Consider the following 19,756-nt stretch of genomic DNA (forward strand, 5'->3'; position numbering starts at 1 on the left):
TAACACCTGAGGGCAGGAAGCGGACAGCACAGGCCCAGGCTTGCTCCGCAAGATGCCTTCTGCTTTGCACTGCAGCCACAAGAGGACATGTCCTGCCCAGGGCTACCAAGGCCACCACAAGTGAAAAGCACCTTCAGCCAAATGCCTAGCAGTTTACTCCTCAGCCACTTTGACCTTGCACCCTTGGGGCAGACTGCCCACTTGGAGAACGAGAATTTTGAGACTCAGAATTGACACATTTCCACAGAACAAGACCTTTTCTCCTTTGTTTTGAGGCCGCCAACAAGCTACCTGGCCCCCTCTAAGAATGGTCCCCGTGCCCCCATCCCTTCACACTACGGCACTTCTCTCCATCGCAGAAAGGGTCCTTCTCTGGGCTTCACCTTCCAACCACTCTGGGGATCGGAGTCCTGTCCTTTCTGTGTCGCTGGGACAGACAGTCAGCCAGCCAGCCGAGGCTTAGCTGATTGCTGAGCCCTTCCAGGGCCCTGCAGGACCTTATGTTTTGCAGGGTCAGCCTCAGCCCTGCAACCGGAGACCCAAGAGAGTAGCCTTCTTCAGGAGTGCTCCACAGCTGAAAGAGGCCTGGCTGAGGCTGGTAGTCACCTTCCCCAGCAAGGATGCGCTCAACCATGGACAGGGCCTGCAGCTACTGAAACCCTTTCCCGGGAACTGGCATGGGACCTCAAATGACCATGGCTTTGAGCAGCTGACATCTACTGCATCACTGTGCTTGCACCCAATAGGGAACTGCAAGCCAGACCTTTCAGATCAAAGAGACAAGTTCTTCATCTCTTGGCTGTGCTTTGCAAGCCTCAAATTGCTCTTTGTTCACGTGCTTCACAAAGAAGGCGTGTTCCAGGTCTCCTGAGGTGCTGGCTGACCGTATAAAAAGCCTGTGTCACTCCAGGCCCTTCCATCCACATCTCCTCCCTTGCTCTCCACGGTGAACTTGGTAAGTCTGAACTCACTCCTTCTCATCCTGCTGGTAGGATGTCTGTCAGGTGAACGGCTTCCCTTTGTGCATGGTCCTTCTGGGACTTGGTGCAGGCTTGAAAATACACTGTGCTACCCTCTTCTAGGAGGTGAGTTGGTGAGGGAAGACGGAAGGCTTTGTTCCCTTCCAACAGGGAGTCAATTGGGATCTTTTATAGCAGTGGCTCTGCTGAAGTCCGAGCCTGGATGACCAGTGCTGTCTAACCCGTCACCAGGTGCTTCCTCGCCCATCCACAGTGCAGCAGCGAGCTGCCTTGGTCACCTTTGGCACAGAAGGGAACTTTTGAGGGACATCCAGGCTGACCCAGGCACTGTTGGTTCTGGGGGAGCCGAGACGGGGAGCTGAAAGGGCCTGAGAGCTAATGCCCTCTGCTCCCACCCGGTCTTGCAGGGTCGCCACTCTCCGCCAGACATGTCGTGCTACAGCCCGTGCGCGCCAGCTGCCTGCGGCCCAGCCCCGCTTGCCAACAGCTGCAACGAGCCGTGCGTCCTCCGGTGCGCCGACTCCAGCGTTACGATCCAGCCCTCGCCAGTCCTGGTGACGCTGCCCGGCCCAATCCTCAGCTCCTTCCCTCAGAGCACAGCCGTGGGATCCAGCGCGTCGGCTGCCGTGGGGAGCTCTCTCAGCGCTGCCAGTGTGCCCATCGCTTCTGGGGGCTCCCTGGGTCTGGGGGGCTTTGGGTGGTACGGTCTGGGCCGTGGGCTCTGTGGGCCTCTGGGACGGGGCAATCTCTTATGCTGAAGCCCGTGGATTGCCTGCCCGCGGTCGAGCGCCCTGAGCCTCGAGGAAAGCCCTGGAGCCAGCCCTGCGAGCACGGCCGTGGTCTGCAGAGGAGCCGAGCTCCCAGCGCTCTGCCTGCAGGAAGGAGCCGGTGCTGGCCTTCCTCCTCTTCCCAACGAAGCCTCTCTCTTTCCGCCTCTTGCTCTGCTTTGCCTTATGCTCCCCTGAAAATGCCTCCTCCTTCCTTCCGTAGCAACGGGTCTAGGTGATGCATGATTGCCGGAGCCTTGAAGGGCAGTTGGATGAGCTTTACTCAGCCTCCAAACTGCATTGCTTAAGCTCTCGTCGTTTCCATTTTCCTTTGATTTTCTCATTAAAGACATTGGGCATCAGCTTGGCAAGAGAGTCGTGTCTCATTCTCCCCTCTTCTCCAAAGCCCTTTAGCTGAGTATCCAAAAGGGTTCCTCCCTTGGTAAAACTACAGGTTTCTGCAGAGTTCCTGGGTTTGAGAGAGCCTCGTCTCTCCCCGCTGACATCCCGTAGCAATAGGGACGAGGCCAGTGTCTCAGGTGAGAACTGGTGTGGAAGGAGCCCTATCACTCGTCGGCACACCTTGAAGGCCACAAAACAAAGTATGAAGGAAGTCCAGGTTTTCTGTTGAATGTCCCCGTGCTGCATTGATCACAGCAGGGACTCAACAGACTGCTGGATTAACGAGAGCCAATGATGGCCGTGGCTACCTTGTTACGGAAGTCTTTGTTTAGGACGCGGGAAGCGAATCCCAGGAAATTTTCATAGCCACAATGGGGAGTGAATGCCAGCAGTGTGTGGAAGCAGCTTGGCAGAGCACTGCATTTCCCAGGCCAGTCCTCCCTCGTGCCGTGGGCTCCTGCGCCAGAGACAGTCCTGAATCTGCAAGTGCCCCTTGTTCACCTGGCCAAGGCTGAGGCACATGCTGCGTCCTGGTGAGAAGTGCACCAGTCAAGTGGGAGTGAATCCTGTCCCTGTGAGGTGGTGGTATCCTTCCAGAAGGCAACGGGAATGTGGCTGGTGGCAAATTAATCTCAAAGTGAGGGTCAAGTCCTTTGGAGGTGCGAAGCCACTGCACGGTCACTGTCCCATGCTCCTTGCCAGAAAGGAGCATGGGGCTGTGCTGTTCAGTCACCTTCTGATGTGAACGCAAGCACCTGTTTCCCAAAGGTCCCTGGAGCACAGCCAGCTGTCGGGAAAGTGGAGCAGTGGCAAAAGGCAAAATCTGGAGCCCGGCTCCTTCTCTCCGATGTGAAACAGTATGAAATGGTGTATGTGCCAGGAGCAGGAGAAGGAGCAGCTGGAGCAGCAAGCTGAGGAGCAGCGTCAGCGGCAGTGGCACCCGTGTCAGTTGCAGGAGCAGGAGAAGCAGGAGCAGGAGCAGGAGCAGTGTCAGCGGCAGTGGCACCCGTGTCAGTTGCAGGAGCAGGAGAAGCAGCAGCAGGAGCAGGAGCAGTGTCAGCGGCAGCCGTGGCAGGCGTGGCGGCAGCAGCAGCAGCAGCATGCTGACGAGGTGGCCGAGTGGTGAAGGCGATGGACTGCTAATCCATTGTGCTCTGCACGCGTGGGTTCGAATCCCATCCTCGTCGGTCGGTCTGTCTGCCCAACGATGGGCAAAGTAGTTTCTTTCAGAGGGCAAGAGGAACAAGAAGGGAAAGAAGGAAGATCCAGGGAGCTCACCGCATGCCCAGCCTCTCCTCCATCCTCTGGGAAGATGATAGAGCAAAACATTTCCTGGAAGTACCTTCCAAACATAGGTGCCACAGGAAAGTGGTGGGGAGAAGTAAGCGTGGGTTTATGAAGGAGAAGTCAAGCTTAAGCAAGCTGGTAGCCCTCTACAGTCAGATGACTAGCTTGGAGGAGAAGGGAAGAGCAGTGGATGTTGCTCACCTTGCCTTCAGTAAGGCTCAGCCAGAGACAGGAATGAAAAACAATTTCCGCGTAAACCCTTTTCCATCACAGAACATTGCACGTCTGATATTTGTATGGCAGGTATTGCCCTTACCCGTACACAGAACCTCGGAATTGTTGGGATTGGAAGAGAACTCCTGAGATCCTTCAGCCCAAGCCAACTGCCCCGCCAGAGTCTACTTTAGCTGGTTGCTGAGGGCCTAGTGCAGTTGCGTTTTGAGTATCTGCAGGGATGGAGACTGCAGAACCTCTCTGGGCAATCTGGTCCACTGTTTGACCGCCCTCACGCTAGAGATGCAATTTCATGCATTTTAATTTGTGCCCATTTGCTCTTGCGCTGCCACTTGCTACTGCTGAGAAGAGTCTGTCTCCCTCTTCGTTCCCTTCCATCAGGTATGGGAAGAACCCCAGCTCTCACGGCCTGCCGTCATATTGCAGACGCACCAAGCCCTTAAGCAGCTTTGTGACAAGGCAGGGATCTGCAGGGAAGACCTGCAGTGTGGAGGCAGGAGCAGCCAGCAGCCAGCCATGCCTGCCAGCGGTGTGCTGTCCCAGGGGGTCAGGAGCGACGTAGCAGGGGTCAGAGCGACTGGGACAATCCAGCGTGGTTATGAAAGGCACAGAGGTGCCCGGAGCCTCCCTCATCCTGCCCACACGACCTCCCCTCTCTTACACACGTTTGCACTTCTGCCTCTCTGACCACCGGTCTCCCTCTCCCAGACCCTGGACATTACCTTGGGATACCTCTTCCCCACAACCGTGGGCCTCTTGCTCTCCCCGCCCTGCTGTCCTCTGGGCACACTTCCCAGGAGTGTGGCACTCCCGAGGATGCCGCGTGTCTTATGGTGTGAGCAGCTGTGAGCAGCATGCCTGGACACACCAGCGTGCAGAGAAGATGCAGGAAGAAGAGGCTAGGGCTTGGCTGAGGGCCTGAGAGCTCAGAATGCTGCTGAGCCCACCCCCGTAGCCACCCCTCTGGCAGCCTGGCATATCCCTAAGGCCTGAGAGCCAGCTGAACGGGACCACTGCTCCCACGGCCAGTGCGGCTGGGTCTGAATCCAGAGGGAGGGTCTGTGAGAGATGAGAAAGGGGCTGCCTGCTGCGGAGAGGTCAGCTGCTTCAGCGGTGCCTTAATCTCACCTGGCCAGCCTCAGGGAAGCAAAGAAGAGCAGAACTCTTGCTCATCAACAGGCGAGCTTGGCGGTTTGGACAGCCAGCAGCATCCCTTTCTGGGTGGTGGCTGCTGAACCCAGAAGCCCAGCAGAGCTCAGGCTGCCACAGCTCCACGGCCTCAGGCCCAGCCAACAATCAGGGCAATTCTGTGATTCTAGGAATGTCTGGGCTTCCTTCATACTTTGTTTTGTGGCTTTCAAGGTGTGCCGACGAGTGATGGGGCTCCTTCCACACCAGTTCTCACCTGAGACACTGGCCTCGTCCCCATTGCTACGGGATGTCAGCGGGGAGAGACGAGGCTCTCTCAAACCCAGGAACTGTGGAGAAACCTGTAGTTTTACCAAGGGAGGAACCCTTTTGGATACTCAGCTAAAGGGCTTTGGAGAAGAGGGGAGAATGAGACACGACTCTCTTGCCAAGCTGATGCCCAATGTCTTTAATGAGAAAATCAAAGGAAAATGGAAACGACGAGAGCTTAAACAATGCAGTTGGGAGGCTGAGTAAAGCTCATCCAACTGCCCTTCAAGGCTCCGGCAATCATGCATCACCTAGACCCGTTGCTACGGAAGGAAGGAGGAGGCATTTGCAGGGTCGCATAAGGCAAAGCAGAGCAAGAGGCGGAAAGAGAGAGGCTTCGTTGGGAAGAGGAGGAAGGCCAGCAGCGGCTCCTTCCTGCAGGCAGAGCGCTGGGAGCTCGGCTCCTCTGCAGACCACGGCCGTGCTCGCAGGGCTGGCTCCAGGGCTTTCCTCGAGGCTCAGGGCGCTCGACCGCGGGCAGGCAATCCACGGGCTTCAGCATAAGAGATTGCCCCGTCCCAGAGGCCCACAGAGCCCACGGCCCAGACCGTACCACCCAAAGCCCCCCAGACCCAGGGAGCCCCCAGAAGCGATGGGCACACTGGCAGCGCTGAGAGAGCTCCCCACGGCAGCCGACGCGCTGGATCCCACGGCTGTGCTCTGAGGGAAGGAGCTGAGGATTGGGCCGGGCAGCGTCACCAGGACTGGCGAGGGCTGGATCGTAACGCTGGAGTCGGCGCACCGGAGGACGCACGGCTCGTTGCAGCTGTTGGCAAGCGGGGCTGGGCCGCAGGCAGCTGGCGCGCACGGGCTGTAGCACGACATGTCTGGCGGAGAGTGGCGACCCTGCAAGACCGGGTGGGAGCAGAGGGCATTAGCTCTCAGGCCCTTTCAGACCCCCAGCTCTTCTACTGCAGACCAAGAGGCTCCCGCCTCTTGGCATCGGGCTGTTTGCTTCCTGATCATCAGCCCTTGTCGCGAGCCTTGGAAAGAAAGGCGGCTGGCAAAGAATCCAGCCAACGCCGCCTTTCACATCCTAGACCATCCAGCGAGCACAAGGGAGGAAAATAGCATGCATCCCTCTCCACAAAATCTGTCCTGCCAGCCGAGGAGAGAAGAGGCAAAATGAACTGAGACTCACCAACTTCACAGAGCAGAGGAAGGCACGAGGAGAGGATAGAGGAGCTGGGAGCTGGGCACACTTTTATAGTGCGTCCCAGAGCCCCAGGGGAGCTGAACAACGACACAAACACGAAGCATGTTGAGAAACAGCACTTTTGGCTCCTCAAAGCTCTGCTGGTAGATGAAAAACATGCCTCCTTTGCCTGAAATGCTTGGCTCCCTTTTCATCCTGGCCAGCACTGCAGTGATTTTGTCGATAGCAATTTTGTTTCTTCCCCAGACCAATGCTCATTTGAGGTCTGATTCCAGTTGCTGGGGAAGCCTGCCAGCAGATTCAGGCCACGAGTAGGCGTCGTGCACGTCCTGCCCTTCCTGGGGAACATGGCCACTGCTTGCTGAGGACTTTGCCTGGGGAGCATGCCTGAAGGCCACCCCTCTCAGAAAGGTCTCTCTTTGATGGGTTGAGGCTACAAAGCTGCTCAGAGACCAGGCAAGCCTCTGCAGGATGGCTGTTGCGCTGAGGGACAGAGAACAGAGGAGACTCGGGGTGATCGGAAGGTGATGGTCCAACAAGGCTCTCCTGCGGTCTGGAGTGAAAGCCCGTCGCATGCAGGGATGGGGACACGGAGGCCTTTGCTGGAGCGGATGAGGGTACCCGGTAGCAGATCTCCGCTCCCCTTGGGCCTCGGTGAGGCACACACTTTCCAGGCACGCAAAGGGAGCCCAGCAGTTCAGCTGTTGTCTTCGTGCCTGAAAGAGAGCCATCACCAAGTGGACCTGTTTGCTTTGGCGCAGTCTTCCCAAACAACACACATCTTTGCATCATTGCCAGGTGGCTTGTTCAGGTCAGTGACCCAGAAGGCCTGGCTTGTTTTCCCTGGCTCAGGGACGCATTGGCACATCCAGGGCATTCGGGGCCCTGTAATTGCAAGGTGGCACCAGCAGACCACCTCGGAGTCACCTGTGAGTCACGACAAAGTGCTGAGGATCCACCTGGTGCAAGTGATCCATGCACTGGCATCAGGGGCTCTGGGGGAAATGGATTCAGAGCTGCAGAGGACCCCAGGCGCAACCTCACATCCGCATTCCTGCAGAACTGCAGCTTTGGGTAGAGTGTTGTCATGGCTGTTAGCGTCTTGCCCAACCACTTGTTGACTCCTGGAAATCCTGGCAAGCTCCTTGGTGAAACAGCAGCCAAAGAAGGGCAGAACGAACGTGCCCTGATGTTGCCACCCCCGGACGTTTCTGGAGCAGAGACCAAACGGAGGAAAGCTGCCGCCCCTGCGTGTCCAGGGCCTGGGGAGCCTGCTTTGTTGAACACACCCGTGTGACAGAGCAGCGGACTGAGGCTGCGGCCATTCAGTGGCACCAGAGCGTGCCCCTGCTACCGTACGAGACCGAGGGGAGACTGTGCCGGTCTGGAAAGGCCTGGGAGGAGCTCAAAGGCCAGGTGTGTGCTGCCAGCCCTGAGAGCTGCCAGGAGCAAGCCTCTGACTGCCTGTGCTGCTTGGGAAGATGGGCCACGCTGTCACCCGGGTGGCCATGCTGTTTGGAGCAAGAGTCTAGAAGGAGGCTGTTGTCTTCTCCTGCAAAGGACTGATGGCTCTGTCTCACTTCTGCCGTCGTTTCCAGCAGCGCCATGCTCTGGGGCTGTTGTGCCATCCTGCTGGAAGAGTCGACGCAGTGCCACAGCTCACAGCTCACAACTGAAGGGCAGCAAAGAGGCTACCCATCGCTTCCAGCCCCCAAAGCCCCAAGATGCGGCCCCTTGAGACGTGGCCCAGCCCAGCAGAAGCGCCACGGGTTGCTCTCCCTTTGGGCAATTGAGAGGTGATGGAAAGAGGAGCAGACGCCAGGACAGACACTCCGCTCCTCACGTAGCCTCCTCTGCCACCACACAGGAGCAGGACTCAGCCCCTCACAGCTCCACTACAGCAGGCAGTGAGTGCCGTCGCCGGGCTGCTCTTGTCCTTGGCCTGCCATCCTGTCCTGCTGCTGGATGCGGGAAGGGCGGGGAGGCATTCCTCTGCCGCATGAGGAGCCTGGCATTTGCTGCGCCCGAGCAAAGCTGAGGCAGCGGGACAGGGCACATGCATTCACCTGCCTCAGCAGGTGTGCGGTAACACCTGAGGGCAGGAAGCGGACAGCACAGGCCCAGGCTTGCTCCGCAAGATGCCTTCTGCTTTGCACTGCAGCCACAAGAGGACATGTCCTGCCCAGGGCTGCTAAGGCCACCACAAGTGAAAAGCACCCTCAGCCAAATGCCTAGCAGTTTACTCCTCAGCCACTTAGACCTTGCACCCTTGGGGCTGACTGCCCACTTGGAGAACAAGAGTTTTGAGACTCAGAATTGACACATTTCCACAGAACAAGACCTTTTCTCCTTTGTTTTGAGGCCGCCAACAAGCTACCTGGCCCCCTCTAAGAATGGTCCCCGTGCCCCCATCCCTTCACACTACGGCACTTCTCTCCATCGCAGAAAGGGTCCTTCTCTGGGCTTCACCTTCCAACCACTCTGGGGATCGGAGTCCCGTCCTTTCTGTGTCGCTGGGACAGACAGGCAGCCAGCCAGCCGAGGCTTAGCTGATTGCTGAGCCCTTCCAGGGCCCTGCAGGACCTTATGTTTTGCAGGGTCAGCCTCAGCCCTGCAACCGGAGACCCACGTGAGTAGCCTTCTTCAGGAGTGCTCCACAGCTGAAAGAGGCCTGGCTGAGGCTGGTAGTCACCTTCCCCAGCAAGGATGCGCTCAACCATGGACAGGGCCTGCAGCTACTGAAACCCTTTCCCGGGAACTGGCATGGGACCTCAAATGACCACGGCTTTGAGCAGCTGACATCTACTGCATCACTGTGCTTGCACCCAATAGGGAACTGCAAGCCAGACCTTTCAGATCAAAGAGACAAGTTCTTCATCTCTTGGCTGTGCTTTGCAAGCCTCAAATTGCTCTTTGTTCACGTGCTTCACAAAGAAGGCGTGTTCCAGGTCTTCTGAGGCGCTGGCTGACCGTATAAAAAGCCTGTGTCACTCCAGGCCCTTCCATCCACATCTCCTCCCTTGCTCTCCACGGTGAACTTGGTAAGTCTGAACTCACTCCTTCTCATCCTGCTGGTAGGATGTCTGTCAGGTGAACGGCTTCCCTTCTGTGCATGGTCCTTCTGGGACTTGGTGCAGGCTTGAAAATACACTGTGCTACCCTCTTCTAGGAGGTGAGTTGGTGAGGGAAGACGGAAGGCTTTGTTCCCTTCCAACAGGGAGTCAGTTGGGATCTTTTGTAGCAGTGGCTCTGCTGAAGTCCGAGCCTGGATGACCAGTACTGTCTAACGCGTCACCAGGTGCTTCCTCGCCCATCCACAGTGCAGCAGCGAGCTGCCTTGGTCACCTTTGGCACAGAAGGGAACTTCTGAGGGACATCCAGGCCGACCCAGGCACTGTTGGTTCTCGGGGGAGCCGAGACGGGGAGCTGAAAGGGCCTGAGAGCTAATGCCCTCTGCTCCCACCCGGTCTTGCAGGGTCGCCACTCTCCGCCAGACATGTCGTGCTACAGCCCGTGCGCGCCAGCTGCCTGCGGCCCAGCCCCGCTTGCCAACAGCTGCAACGAGCCGTGCGTCCTCCGGTGCGCCGACTCCAGCGTTACGATCCAGCCCTCGCCAGTCCTGGTGACGCTGCCCGGCCCAATCCTCAGCTCCTTCCCTCAGAGCACAGCCGTGGGATCCAGCGCGTCGGCTGCCGTGGGGAGCTCTCTCAGCGCTGCCAGTGTGCCCATCGCTTCTGGGGGCTCCCTGGGTCTGGGGGGCTTTGGGTGGTACGGTCTGGGCCGTGGGCTCTGTGGGCCTCTGGGACGGGGCAATCTCTTATGCTGAAGCCCGTGGATTGCCTGCCCGCGGTCGAGCGCCCTGAGCCTCGAGGAAAGCCCTGGAGCCAGCCCTGCGAGCACGGCCGTGGTCTGCAGAGGAGCCGAGCTCCCAGCGCTCTGCCTGCAGGAAGGAGCCGCTGCTGGCCTTCCTCCTCTTCCCAACGAAGCCTCTCTCTTTCCGCCTCTTGCTCTGCTTTGCCTTATGCTCCCCTGCAAATGCCTCCTCCTTCCTTCCGTAGCAACGGGTCTAGGTGATGCGTGATTGCCGGAGCCTTGAAGGGCAGTTGGATGAGCTTTACTCAGCCTCCCAACTGCATTGCTTAAGCTCTCGTCGTTTCCATTTTCCTTTGATTTTCTCATTAAAGACATTGGGCATCAGCTTGGCAAGAGAGTCGTGTCTCCTTCTCCCCTCTTCTCCAAAGCCCTTTAGCTGAGTATCCAAAAGGGTTCCTCCCTTGGTAAAACTACAGGTTTCTCCAGAGTTCCTGGGTTTGAGAGAGCCTCGTCTCTCCCCGCTGACATCCCGTAGCAATGGGGACGAGGCCAGTGTCTCAGGTGAGAACTGGTGTGGAAGGAGCCCCATCACTCGTCGGCACACCTCGAAGGCCACAAAACAAAGTATGAAGGAAGTCCAGGTTTTCTGTTGAATGTCCCCGTGCTGCATTGATCACAGCAGGGACTCAACAGACTGCTGGATTAACGAGAGCCAATGATGGCCGTGGCTACTTTGTTACGGAAGTCTTTGTTTAGGACGTGGGAAGCGAATCCCAGGAAATTTTCATAGCCACAATGGGGAGTGAATGCCAGCAGTGTGTGGAAGCAGCTTGGCAGAGCATTGCATTTCCCAGGCCAGTCCTCCCTCGTGCCGTGGGCTCCTGCGCCAGAGACAGTCCTGAATCTGCAAGTGCCCCTTGTTCACCTGGCCAAGGCTGAGGCACATGCTGCGTCCTGGTGAGAAGTGGACCAGTCAAGTGGGAGTGAATCCTGTCCCTGTGAGGTGGTGGTATCCTTCCAGAAGGCAACGGGAATGTGGCTGGTGGCAAATTAATCTCAAAGTGAGGGTCAAGTCCTTTGGAGGTGCGAAGCCACTGCAGGGTCACTGTCCCGTGCTCCTTGCCAGGAAGGAGCATGGGGCTGTGCTGTTCAGTCACCTTCTGATGTGAACGCAAGCACCTGTTTCCCAAAGGTCCCTGGAGCACAGCCAGCTGTCGGGAAAGTGGAGCAGTGGCAAAAGGCAAAATCTGGAGCCCGGCTCCTTCTCTCCAATGTGAAACAGTATGAAATGGTGTATGTGCCAGGAGCAGGAGAAGGAGCAGCTGGAGCAGCAAGCTGAGGAGCAGCGTCAGCGGCAGTGGCACCCGTGTCAGTTGCAGGAGCAGGAGAAGCAGGAGCAGGAACAGGAGCAGTGTCAGTGGCAGTGGCACCCGTGTCAGTTGCAGGAGCAGGAGAAGCAGCAGCAGGAGCAGGAGCAGTGTCAGCGGCAGCCGTGGCAGGCGTGGCGGCAGCAGCAGCAGCAGCAGCATGCTGACGAGGTGGCCGAGTGGTGAAGGCGATGGACTGCTAATCCATTGTGCTCTGCACGCGTGGGTTCGAATCCCATCCTCGTCGGTCGGTCTGCCCAACGATGGGCAAAGCAGTTTCTTTCAGAGGGCAAGAGGAACAAGAAGGGAAAGAAGGAAGATCCAGGGAACTCACCACATGCCCAGCCTCTCCTCCATCCTCTGGGAAGATGATAGAGCAAAACATTTCCTGGAAGTACCTTCCAAACATAGGTGCCACAGGAAAGTGGTGGGGAGAAGTAAGCGTGGGTTTATGAAGGAGAAGTCAAGCTTAAGCAAGCTGGTAGCCCTCTACAGTCAGCTGACTAGCTTGGAGGAGAAGGGAAGAGCAGTGGATGTTGCTCACCTTGCCTTCAGTAAGGCTCAGCCAGAGACAGGAATGAAAAACAATCTCCGCATAAACCCTTTTCCATCACAGAACATTGCACGTCTGATATTTGTATGGCAGGTATTGCCCTTACCCGTACACAGAACCTCGGAATTGTTGGGATTGGAAGAGAACTCCTGAGATCCTTCAGCCCAAGCCAACTGCCCCGGCAGGGTCTACTTTAGCTGGTTGCTGAGGGCCTAGTGCAGTTGCGTTTTGAGTATCTGCAGGGATGGAGACTGCAGAACCTCTCTGGGCAATCTGGTCCACTGTTTGACCGCCCTCACGCTAGAGATGCAATTTCATGCATTTTAATTTGTGCCCATTTGCTCTTGCGCTGCTAGTTGCTACTGCTGAGAAGAGTCTGTCTCCCTCTTCGTTCCCTTCCATCAGGTATGGGAAGAACCCCAGCTCTCACGGCCTGCCGTCATATTGCAGACGCACCAAGCCCTTAAGCAGCTTTGTGACAAGGCAGGGATCTGCAGGGAAGACCTGCAGTGTGGAGGCAGGAGCAGCCAGCAGCCAGCCATGCCTGCCAGCGGTGTGCTGTCCCAGGGGGTCAGGAGCGACGTAGCAGGGGTCAGAGCGACTGGGACAATCCAGCGTGGTTATGACAGGCACAGAGGTGCCCGGAGACTCCCTCTTCCTGCCCACATGACCTCCCCTCTCTTACACACGTTTGCACTTCTGCCTCTCTGACCACCGGTCTCCCTCTCCCAGACCCTGGACATTACCTTGGGATACCTCTTCCCCACAACCGTGGGCCTCTTGCTCTCCCCGCCCTGCTGTCCTCTGGGCACACTTCCCACGAGTGTGGCACTCCCGAGGATGCCGCGTGTCTTATGGTGTGAGCAGCTGTGAGCAGCATGCCTGGACACACCAGCGTGCAGAGAAGATGCAGGAAGAAGAGGCTGGGGCTTTGCTGAGGGCCTGAGAGCTCAGAATGCTGCTGAGCCCACCCCCGTAGCCACCCCTCCGGCAGCCTGGCATATCCCTAAGGCCTGAGAGCCAGCTGAACGGGACCACTGCTCCCACGGCCAGTGCGGCTGGGTCTGAATCCAGAGGGAGGGTCTGTGAGAGAGGAGAAAGGGGCTGCCTGCTGCGGAGAGGTCAGCTGCTTCAGCGGTGCCTTAATCTCACCTGGCCAGCCTCAGGGAAGCAAAGAAGAGCAGAACTCTTGCTCATCAACAGGCGAGCTTGGCGGTTTGGACAGCCAGCAGCATCCCTTTCTGGGTGGTGGCTGCTGAACCCAGAAGCCCAGCAGAGCTCAGGCTGCCACAGCTCCACGGCCTCAGGCCCAGCCAACAATCAGGGCAATTCTGTGATTCTAGGAATGTCTGGGCTTCCTTCATACTTTGTTTTGTGTCTTTCGAGGTGTGCCAAAGAGCAATGGGGCTCCTTCCACACTGGTTCTCACCTGAGACACTGGCCTCGTCCCTATTGCTACGGGATGTCAGCGGGGAGAGACGAGGCTCTCTCAAACCCAGGAACTCTGGAGAAACCTGTAGTTTTACCAAGGGAGGAACCCTTTTGGATACTCAGCTAAAGGGCTTTGGAGAAGAGGGGAGAAGGAGACACGACTCTCTTGCCAAGCTGATGCCCAATGTCTTTAATGAGAAAATCAAAGGAAAATGGAAACGACGAGAGCTTAAGCAATGCAGTTTGGAGGCTGAGTAAAGCTCATCCAACTGCCCTTCAAGGCTCCGGCAATCATGCATCACCTAGACCCGTTGCTACGGAAGGAAGGAGGAGGCATTTTCAGGGTCGCATAAGGCAAAGCAGAGCAAGAGGCGGAAAGAGAGAGGCTTCGTTGGGAAGAGGAGGAAGGCCAGCACCGGCTCCTTCCTGCAGGCAGAGCGCTGGGAGCTCGGCTCCTCTGCAGACCACGGCCGTGCTCGCAGGGCTGGCTCCAGGGCTTTCCTCGAGGCTCAGGGCGCTCAACCGCGGGCAGGCAATCCACGGGCTTCAGCATAAGAGATTGCCCCGTCCCAGAGGCCCACAGAGCCCACGGCCCAGACCGTACCACCCAAAGCCCCCCAGACCCAGGGAGCCCCCAGAAGCGATGGGCACACTGGCAGCGCTGAGAGAGCTCCCCACGGCAGCCGACGCGCTGGATCCCACGGCTGTGCTCTGAGGGAAGGAGCTGAGGATTGGGCCGGGCAGCGTCACCAGGACTGGCGAGGGCTGGATCGTAACGCTGGAGTCGGCGCACCGGAGGACGCACGGCTCGTTGCAGCTGTTGGCAAGCGGGGCTGGGCCGCAGGCAGCTGGCGCGCACGGGCTGTAGCACGACATGTCTGGTGGAGAGTGGCGACCCTGCAAGACCGGGTGGGAGCAGAGGGCATTAGCTCTCAGGCCCTTTCAGACCCCCAGCTCTTCTACTGCAGACCAAGAGGCTCCCGCCTCTTGGCATCGGGCTGTTTGCTTCCTGATCATCAGCCCTTGTCGCGAGCCTTGGAAAGAAAGGCGGCTGGCAAAGAAACCAACCAACGCCGCGTTTCACATCCTAGACCATCCAGCGAGCACAAGGGAGGAAAACAGCATGCATCCCTCTCCACAAAATCTGTCCTGCCAACCGAGGAGAGAAGAGGCAAAATGAACTGAGACTCACCAACTTCACAGAGCAGAGGAAGGCACGAGGAGAGGATAGAGGAGCTGGGAGCTGGGCACACTTTTATAGTGCGTCCCAGAGCCCCAGGGGAGCTGAACAACGACACAAACACGAAGCATGTTGAGAAACAGCACTTTTGGCTCCTCAAAGCTCTGCTGGTAGATGAAAAACATGCCTCTTTTGCCTGAAATGATTGGCTCCCTTTTCATCCTGGCCAGCACTGCAGTGATTTTGTCGACAGCAATTTTGTTTCTTCCCCAGACCAATGCTCATTTGAGGTCTGATTCCAGTTGCTGGGGAAGCCTGCCAGCAGAATCAGGCCACGAGTAGGCGTTGTGCACGTCCTGCCCTCCCTGGGGAACATGACCACTGCTTGCTGAGGACTTTGCCTGGGGAGCATGCCTGAAGGCCACCCCGCTCATAAAGGTCTCTCTTTGATGGGTTGAGGCTAGAAAGCTGCTCAGAGACCAGGCAACCCTCTGCAGGATGGCTGTTGCGCTGAGGGACAGAGAACAGAGGAGACTCGGGGTGATCGGAAGGTGATGGTCCAACAAGGCCCTCCTGCGGTCTGGAGTGAAAGCCCGTCGCATGCAGGGATGGGGACACGGAGGCCTTTGCTGGAGCGGATGAGGCTACCCGGTAGCAGATCTCCGCTGCCCTTGGGCCTCGGTGATGCACACACTTTCCAGGCACGCAAAGGGAGCCCAGCAGTTCAGCTGTTGTCTTTGTGCCTGAAAGCGAGCCATCACCAAGTGGACCTGTTTGCTTTGGCGCAGTCTTCCCAAACAACACGCATCTTTGCATCATTGCCAGGTGGCTTGTTCAGGTCAGTGACCCAGAAGGCCTGGCTTGTTTTCCCTGGCTCAGGGACGCATTGGCACATCCAGGGCATTCGGGGCCCTGTAATTGCAAGGTGGCACCAGCAGACCACCTCGGAGTCACCTGTGAGTCACGACAAAGTGCTGAGGATCCACCTGGTGCAAGTGATCCATGCACTGGCATCAGGGGCTCTGGGGGAAATGGATTCAGAGCTGCAGAGGACCCTAGGCGCAACCTCACGTCCGCATTCCTGCAGAACTGCAGCTTTGGGTAGAGTGTTGTCATGGCTGTTAGCGTCTTGCCCAACCACTTGTTGACTCCTGGAAATCCTGGCAAGCTCCTTGGTGAAACAGCAGCCAAAGGAGGGCAGAACGAACGTGCCCTGATGTTGCCACCCCCGGACGTTTCTGGAGCAGAGACCAAACGGAGGAAAGCTGCCGCCCCTGCGTGTCCAGGGCCTGGGGAGCCTGCTTTGTTGAACACACCCGTGTGACAGAGCAGCGGACTGAGGCTGCGGCCATTCAGTGGCACCAGAGCGTGCCCCTGCTACCGTACGAGACCGAGGGGAGACTGTGCCTGTCTGGAAAGGCCTGGGAGGAGCTCAAAGGCCAGGTGTGTGCTGCCAGCCCTGAGAGCTGCCAGGAGCAAGCCTCTGACTGCCTGTGCTGCTTGGGAAGATGGGCCACGCTGTCACGCGGGTGGCCATGCTGTTTGGAGGCAGAGTCTAGAAGGAGGCTGTTGTCTTCTCCTGCAAAGGACTGATGGCTCTGTCTCACTTCTGCCGTCGTTTCCAGCAGCGCCATGCTCTGGGGCTGTTGTGCCATCCTGCTGGAAGAGTCGACGCAGTGCCACAGCTCACAGCTCACAACTGAAGGGCAGCAAAGAGGCTACCCATCGCTTCCAGCCCCCAAAGCCCCAAGATGCGGCCCCTTGAGACATGGCCCAGCCCAGCAGAAGCGCCACGGGTTGCTCTCCCTTTGGGCAATTGAGAGGTGATGGAAAGAGGAGCAGACGCCAGGACAGACACTCCGCTCCTCACGTAGCCTCCTCTGCCACCACACAGGAGCAGGACTCAGCCCCTCACAGCTCCACTACAGCAGGCAGTGAGTGCCGTCGCCGGGCTGCTCTTGTCCTTGGCCTGCCATCCTGTCCTGCTGCTGGATGCGGGAAGGGCGGGGAGGCATTCCTCTGCCGCATGAGGAGCCTGGCATTTGCTGCGCCCGAGCAAAGCTGAGGCAGCGGGACAGGGCACATGCATTCACCTGCCTCAGCAGGTGTGCGGTAACACCTGAGGGCAGGAAGCGGACAGCACAGGCCCAGGCTTGCTCTGCAAGATGCCTTCTGCTTTGCACTGCAGCCACAAGAGGACATGTCCTGCCCAGGGCTACCAAGGCCACCACAAGTGAAAAGCACCTTCAGCCAAATGCCTAGCAGTTTACTCCTCAGCCACTTTGACCTTGCACCCTTGGGGCAGACTGCCCACTTGGAGAACGAGAATTTTGAGACTCAGAGTTGACACGTTTCCACAGAACAAGACCTTTTCTCCTTTGTTTTGAGGCCGCCAACAAGCTACCTGGCCCCCTCTAAGAATGGTCCCCGTGCCCCCATCCCTTCACACTACGGCACTTCTCTCCATCGCAGAAAGGGTCCTTCTCTGGGCTTCACCTTCCAACCACTCTGGGGATCGGAGTCCCGTCCTTTCTGTGTCGCTGGGACAGACAGGCAGCCAGCCAGCCGAGGCTTAGCTGATTGCTGAGCCCTTCCAGGGCCCTGCAGGACCTTATGTTTTGCAGGGTCAGCCTCAGCCCTGCAACCGGAGACCCACGTGAGTAGCCTTCTTCAGGAGTGCTCCACAGCTGAAAGAGGCCTGGCTGAGGCTGGTAGTCACCTTCCCCAGCAAGGATGCGCTCAACCATGGACAGGGCCTGCAGCTACTGAAACCCTTTCCCGGGAACTGGCATGGGACCTCAAATGACCACGGCTTTGAGCAGCTGACATCTACTGCATCACTGTGCTTGCACCCAATAGGGAACTGCAAGCCAGACCTTTCAGATCAAAGAGACAAGTTCTTCATCTCTTGGCTGTGCTTTGCAAGCCTCAAATTGCTCTTTGTTCACGTGCTTCACAAAGAAGGCGTGTTCCAGGTCTTCTGAGGCGCTGGCTGACCGTATAAAAAGCCTGTGTCACTCCAGGCCCTTCCATCCACATCTCCTCCCTTGCTCTCCACGGTGAACTTGGTAAGTCTGAACTCACTCCTTCTCATCCTGCTGGTAGGATGTCTGTCAGGTGAACGGCTTCCCTTCTGTGCATGGTCCTTCTGGGACTTGGTGCAGGCTTGAAAATACACTGTGCTACCCTCTTCTAGGAGGTGAGTTGGTGAGGGAAGACGGAAGGCTTTGTTCCCTTCCAACAGGGAGTCAGTTGGGATCTTTTGTAGCAGTGGCTCTGCTGAAGTCCGAGCCTGGATGACCAGTACTGTCTAACGCGTCACCAGGTGCTTCCTCGCCCATCCACAGTGCAGCAGCGAGCTGCCTTGGTCACCTTTGGCACAGAAGGGAACTTCTGAGGGACATCCAGGCCGACCCAGGCACTGTTGGTTCTCGGGGGAGCCGAGACGGGGAGCTGAAAGGGCCTGAGAGCTAATGCCCTCTGCTCCCACCCGGTCTTGCAGGGTCGCCACTCTCCGCCAGACATGTCGTGCTACAGCCCGTGCGCGCCAGCTGCCTGCGGCCCAGCCCCGCTTGCCAACAGCTGCAACGAGCCGTGCGTCCTCCGGTGCGCCGACTCCAGCGTTACGATCCAGCCCTCGCCAGTCCTGGTGACGCTGCCCGGCCCAATCCTCAGCTCCTTCCCTCAGAGCACAGCCGTGGGATCCAGCGCGTCGGCTGCCGTGGGGAGCTCTCTCAGCGCTGCCAGTGTGCCCATCGCTTCTGGGGGCTCCCTGGGTCTGGGGGGCTTTGGGTGGTACGGTCTGGGCCGTGGGCTCTGTGGGCCTCTGGGACGGGGCAATCTCTTATGCTGAAGCCCGTGGATTGCCTGCCCGCGGTCGAGCGCCCTGAGCCTCGAGGAAAGCCCTGGAGCCAGCCCTGCGAGCACGGCCGTGGTCTGCAGAGGAGCCGAGCTCCCAGCGCTCTGCCTGCAGGAAGGAGCCGCTGCTGGCCTTCCTCCTCTTCCCAACGAAGCCTCTCTCTTTCCGCCTCTTGCTCTGCTTTGCCTTATGCTCCCCTGCAAATGCCTCCTCCTTCCTTCCGTAGCAACGGGTCTAGGTGATGCGTGATTGCCGGAGCCTTGAAGGGCAGTTGGATGAGCTTTACTCAGCCTCCCAACTGCATTGCTTAAGCTCTCGTCGTTTCCATTTTCCTTTGATTTTCTCATTAAAGACATTGGGCATCAGCTTGGCAAGAGAGTCGTGTCTCCTTCTCCCCTCTTCTCCAAAGCCCTTTAGCTGAGTATCCAAAAGGGTTCCTCCCTTGGTAAAACTACAGGTTTCTCCAGAGTTCCTGGGTTTGAGAGAGCCTCGTCTCTCCCCGCTGACATCCCGTAGCAATGGGGACGAGGCCAGTGTCTCAGGTGAGAACTGGTGTGGAAGGAGCCCCATCACTTGTCGGCACACCTCGAAGGCCACAAAACAAAGTATGAAGGAAGTCCAGATTTTCTGTTGAATGTCCCCGTGCTGCATTGATCACAGCAGGGACTCAACAGACTGCTGGATTAACGAGAGCCAATGATGGCCGTGGCTACTTTGTTACGGAAGTCTTTGTTTAGGACGTGGGAAGCGAATCCCAGGACATTTTCATAGCCACAATGGGGAGTGAATGCCAGCAGTGTGTGGAAGCAGCTTGGCAGAGCATTGCATTTCCCAGGCCAGTCCTCCCTCGTGCCGTGGGCTCCTGCGCCAGAGACAGTCCTGAATCTGCAAGTGCCCCTTGTTCACCTGGCCAAGGCTGAGGCACATGCTGCGTCCTGGTGAGAAGTGGACCAGTCAAGTGGGAGTGAATCCTGTCCCTGTGAGGTGGTGGTATCCTTCCAGAAGGCAACGGGAATGTGGCTGGTGGCAAATTAATCTCAAAGTGAGGGTCAAGTCCTTTGGAGGTGCGAAGCCACTGCAGGGTCACTGTCCCGTGCTCCTTGCCAGGAAGGAGCATGGGGCTGTGCTGTTCAGTCACCTTCTGATGTGAACGCAAGCACCTGTTTCCCAAAGGTCCCTGGAGCACAGCCAGCTGTCGGGAAAGTGGAGCAGTGGCAAAAGGCAAAATCTGGAGCCCGGCTCCTTCTCTCCAATGTCAAACAGTATGAA

At 57.8% G+C, this 19,756-nt stretch overlaps 5 protein-coding genes and 2 non-coding genes across 7 annotated transcripts; 5 read left to right on the top strand and 2 right to left on the bottom strand.

The window, feature by feature from the left end:
- The first annotated feature begins 1,392 nt into the window (after positions 1–1,392).
- LOC142363816 (beta-keratin-related protein) lies at positions 1,393–1,892 on the top strand. The gene has a single exon (XM_075440704.1). It carries the CDS (start codon positions 1,409–1,411, stop codon positions 1,736–1,738), a length of 330 nt encoding a protein of 109 aa, XP_075296819.1. The 5' UTR covers positions 1,393–1,408; the 3' UTR covers positions 1,739–1,892.
- A 1,362-nt stretch (positions 1,893–3,254) lies between these two features.
- TRNAS-GCU (transfer RNA serine (anticodon GCU)) lies at positions 3,255–3,336 on the top strand. The gene has a single exon. It is a non-coding gene; the product is annotated as a tRNA-Ser (tRNA).
- Positions 3,337–5,265: 1,929 nt separating this feature from the next.
- LOC142363820 (beta-keratin-related protein) lies at positions 5,266–6,341 on the bottom strand. Its single transcript, XM_075440723.1, has 2 exons — positions 6,270–6,341; positions 5,266–5,974 (listed from the first exon to the last, which is right to left on the bottom strand). Exon 2 carries the CDS (start codon positions 5,951–5,953, stop codon positions 5,624–5,626), a length of 330 nt encoding a protein of 109 aa, XP_075296838.1. The 5' UTR covers positions 5,954–5,974; positions 6,270–6,341; the 3' UTR covers positions 5,266–5,623.
- Positions 6,342–9,764: 3,423 nt separating this feature from the next.
- On the top strand, positions 9,765–10,278 carry LOC142363821 (beta-keratin-related protein). The gene has a single exon (XM_075440726.1). It carries the CDS (start codon positions 9,781–9,783, stop codon positions 10,108–10,110), a length of 330 nt encoding a protein of 109 aa, XP_075296841.1. The 5' UTR covers positions 9,765–9,780; the 3' UTR covers positions 10,111–10,278.
- A 1,351-nt stretch (positions 10,279–11,629) lies between these two features.
- On the top strand, positions 11,630–11,711 carry TRNAS-GCU (transfer RNA serine (anticodon GCU)). Its single transcript has one exon. It is a non-coding gene; the product is annotated as a tRNA-Ser (tRNA).
- Positions 11,712–13,761: 2,050 nt separating this feature from the next.
- Positions 13,762–14,720, bottom strand: LOC142363824 (beta-keratin-related protein). Its single transcript, XM_075440760.1, has 2 exons — positions 14,641–14,720; positions 13,762–14,345 (listed from the first exon to the last, which is right to left on the bottom strand). Exon 2 carries the CDS (start codon positions 14,322–14,324, stop codon positions 13,995–13,997), a length of 330 nt encoding a protein of 109 aa, XP_075296875.1. The 5' UTR covers positions 14,325–14,345; positions 14,641–14,720; the 3' UTR covers positions 13,762–13,994.
- A 3,415-nt stretch (positions 14,721–18,135) lies between these two features.
- Positions 18,136–18,649, top strand: LOC142363848 (beta-keratin-related protein). The gene has a single exon (XM_075440908.1). The coding sequence runs from the start codon at positions 18,152–18,154 to the stop codon at positions 18,479–18,481; it is 330 nt and encodes a 109-aa protein (XP_075297023.1). The 5' UTR covers positions 18,136–18,151; the 3' UTR covers positions 18,482–18,649.
- Positions 18,650–19,756: the final 1,107 nt, after the last annotated feature.

This window comes from Opisthocomus hoazin, chromosome 21 (assembly GCF_030867145.1).
Source record: "Opisthocomus hoazin isolate bOpiHoa1 chromosome 21, bOpiHoa1.hap1, whole genome shotgun sequence".
Lineage (NCBI taxonomy): Eukaryota > Metazoa > Chordata > Aves > Opisthocomiformes > Opisthocomidae > Opisthocomus > Opisthocomus hoazin.

What these genes read in the sequence shown, in the direction of transcription:
- LOC142363816 (XM_075440704.1), top strand. Translation starts at nt 1,409, where the DNA reads ATGTCGTGCTACAGCCCGTGCGCGCCAGCTGCCTGCGGCCCAGCCCCG.
- LOC142363820 (XM_075440723.1), bottom strand. Translation starts at nt 5,953, where the DNA reads ATGTCGTGCTACAGCCCGTGCGCGCCAGCTGCCTGCGGCCCAGCCCCG.
- LOC142363821 (XM_075440726.1), top strand. Translation starts at nt 9,781, where the DNA reads ATGTCGTGCTACAGCCCGTGCGCGCCAGCTGCCTGCGGCCCAGCCCCG.
- LOC142363824 (XM_075440760.1), bottom strand. Translation starts at nt 14,324, where the DNA reads ATGTCGTGCTACAGCCCGTGCGCGCCAGCTGCCTGCGGCCCAGCCCCG.
- LOC142363848 (XM_075440908.1), top strand. Translation starts at nt 18,152, where the DNA reads ATGTCGTGCTACAGCCCGTGCGCGCCAGCTGCCTGCGGCCCAGCCCCG.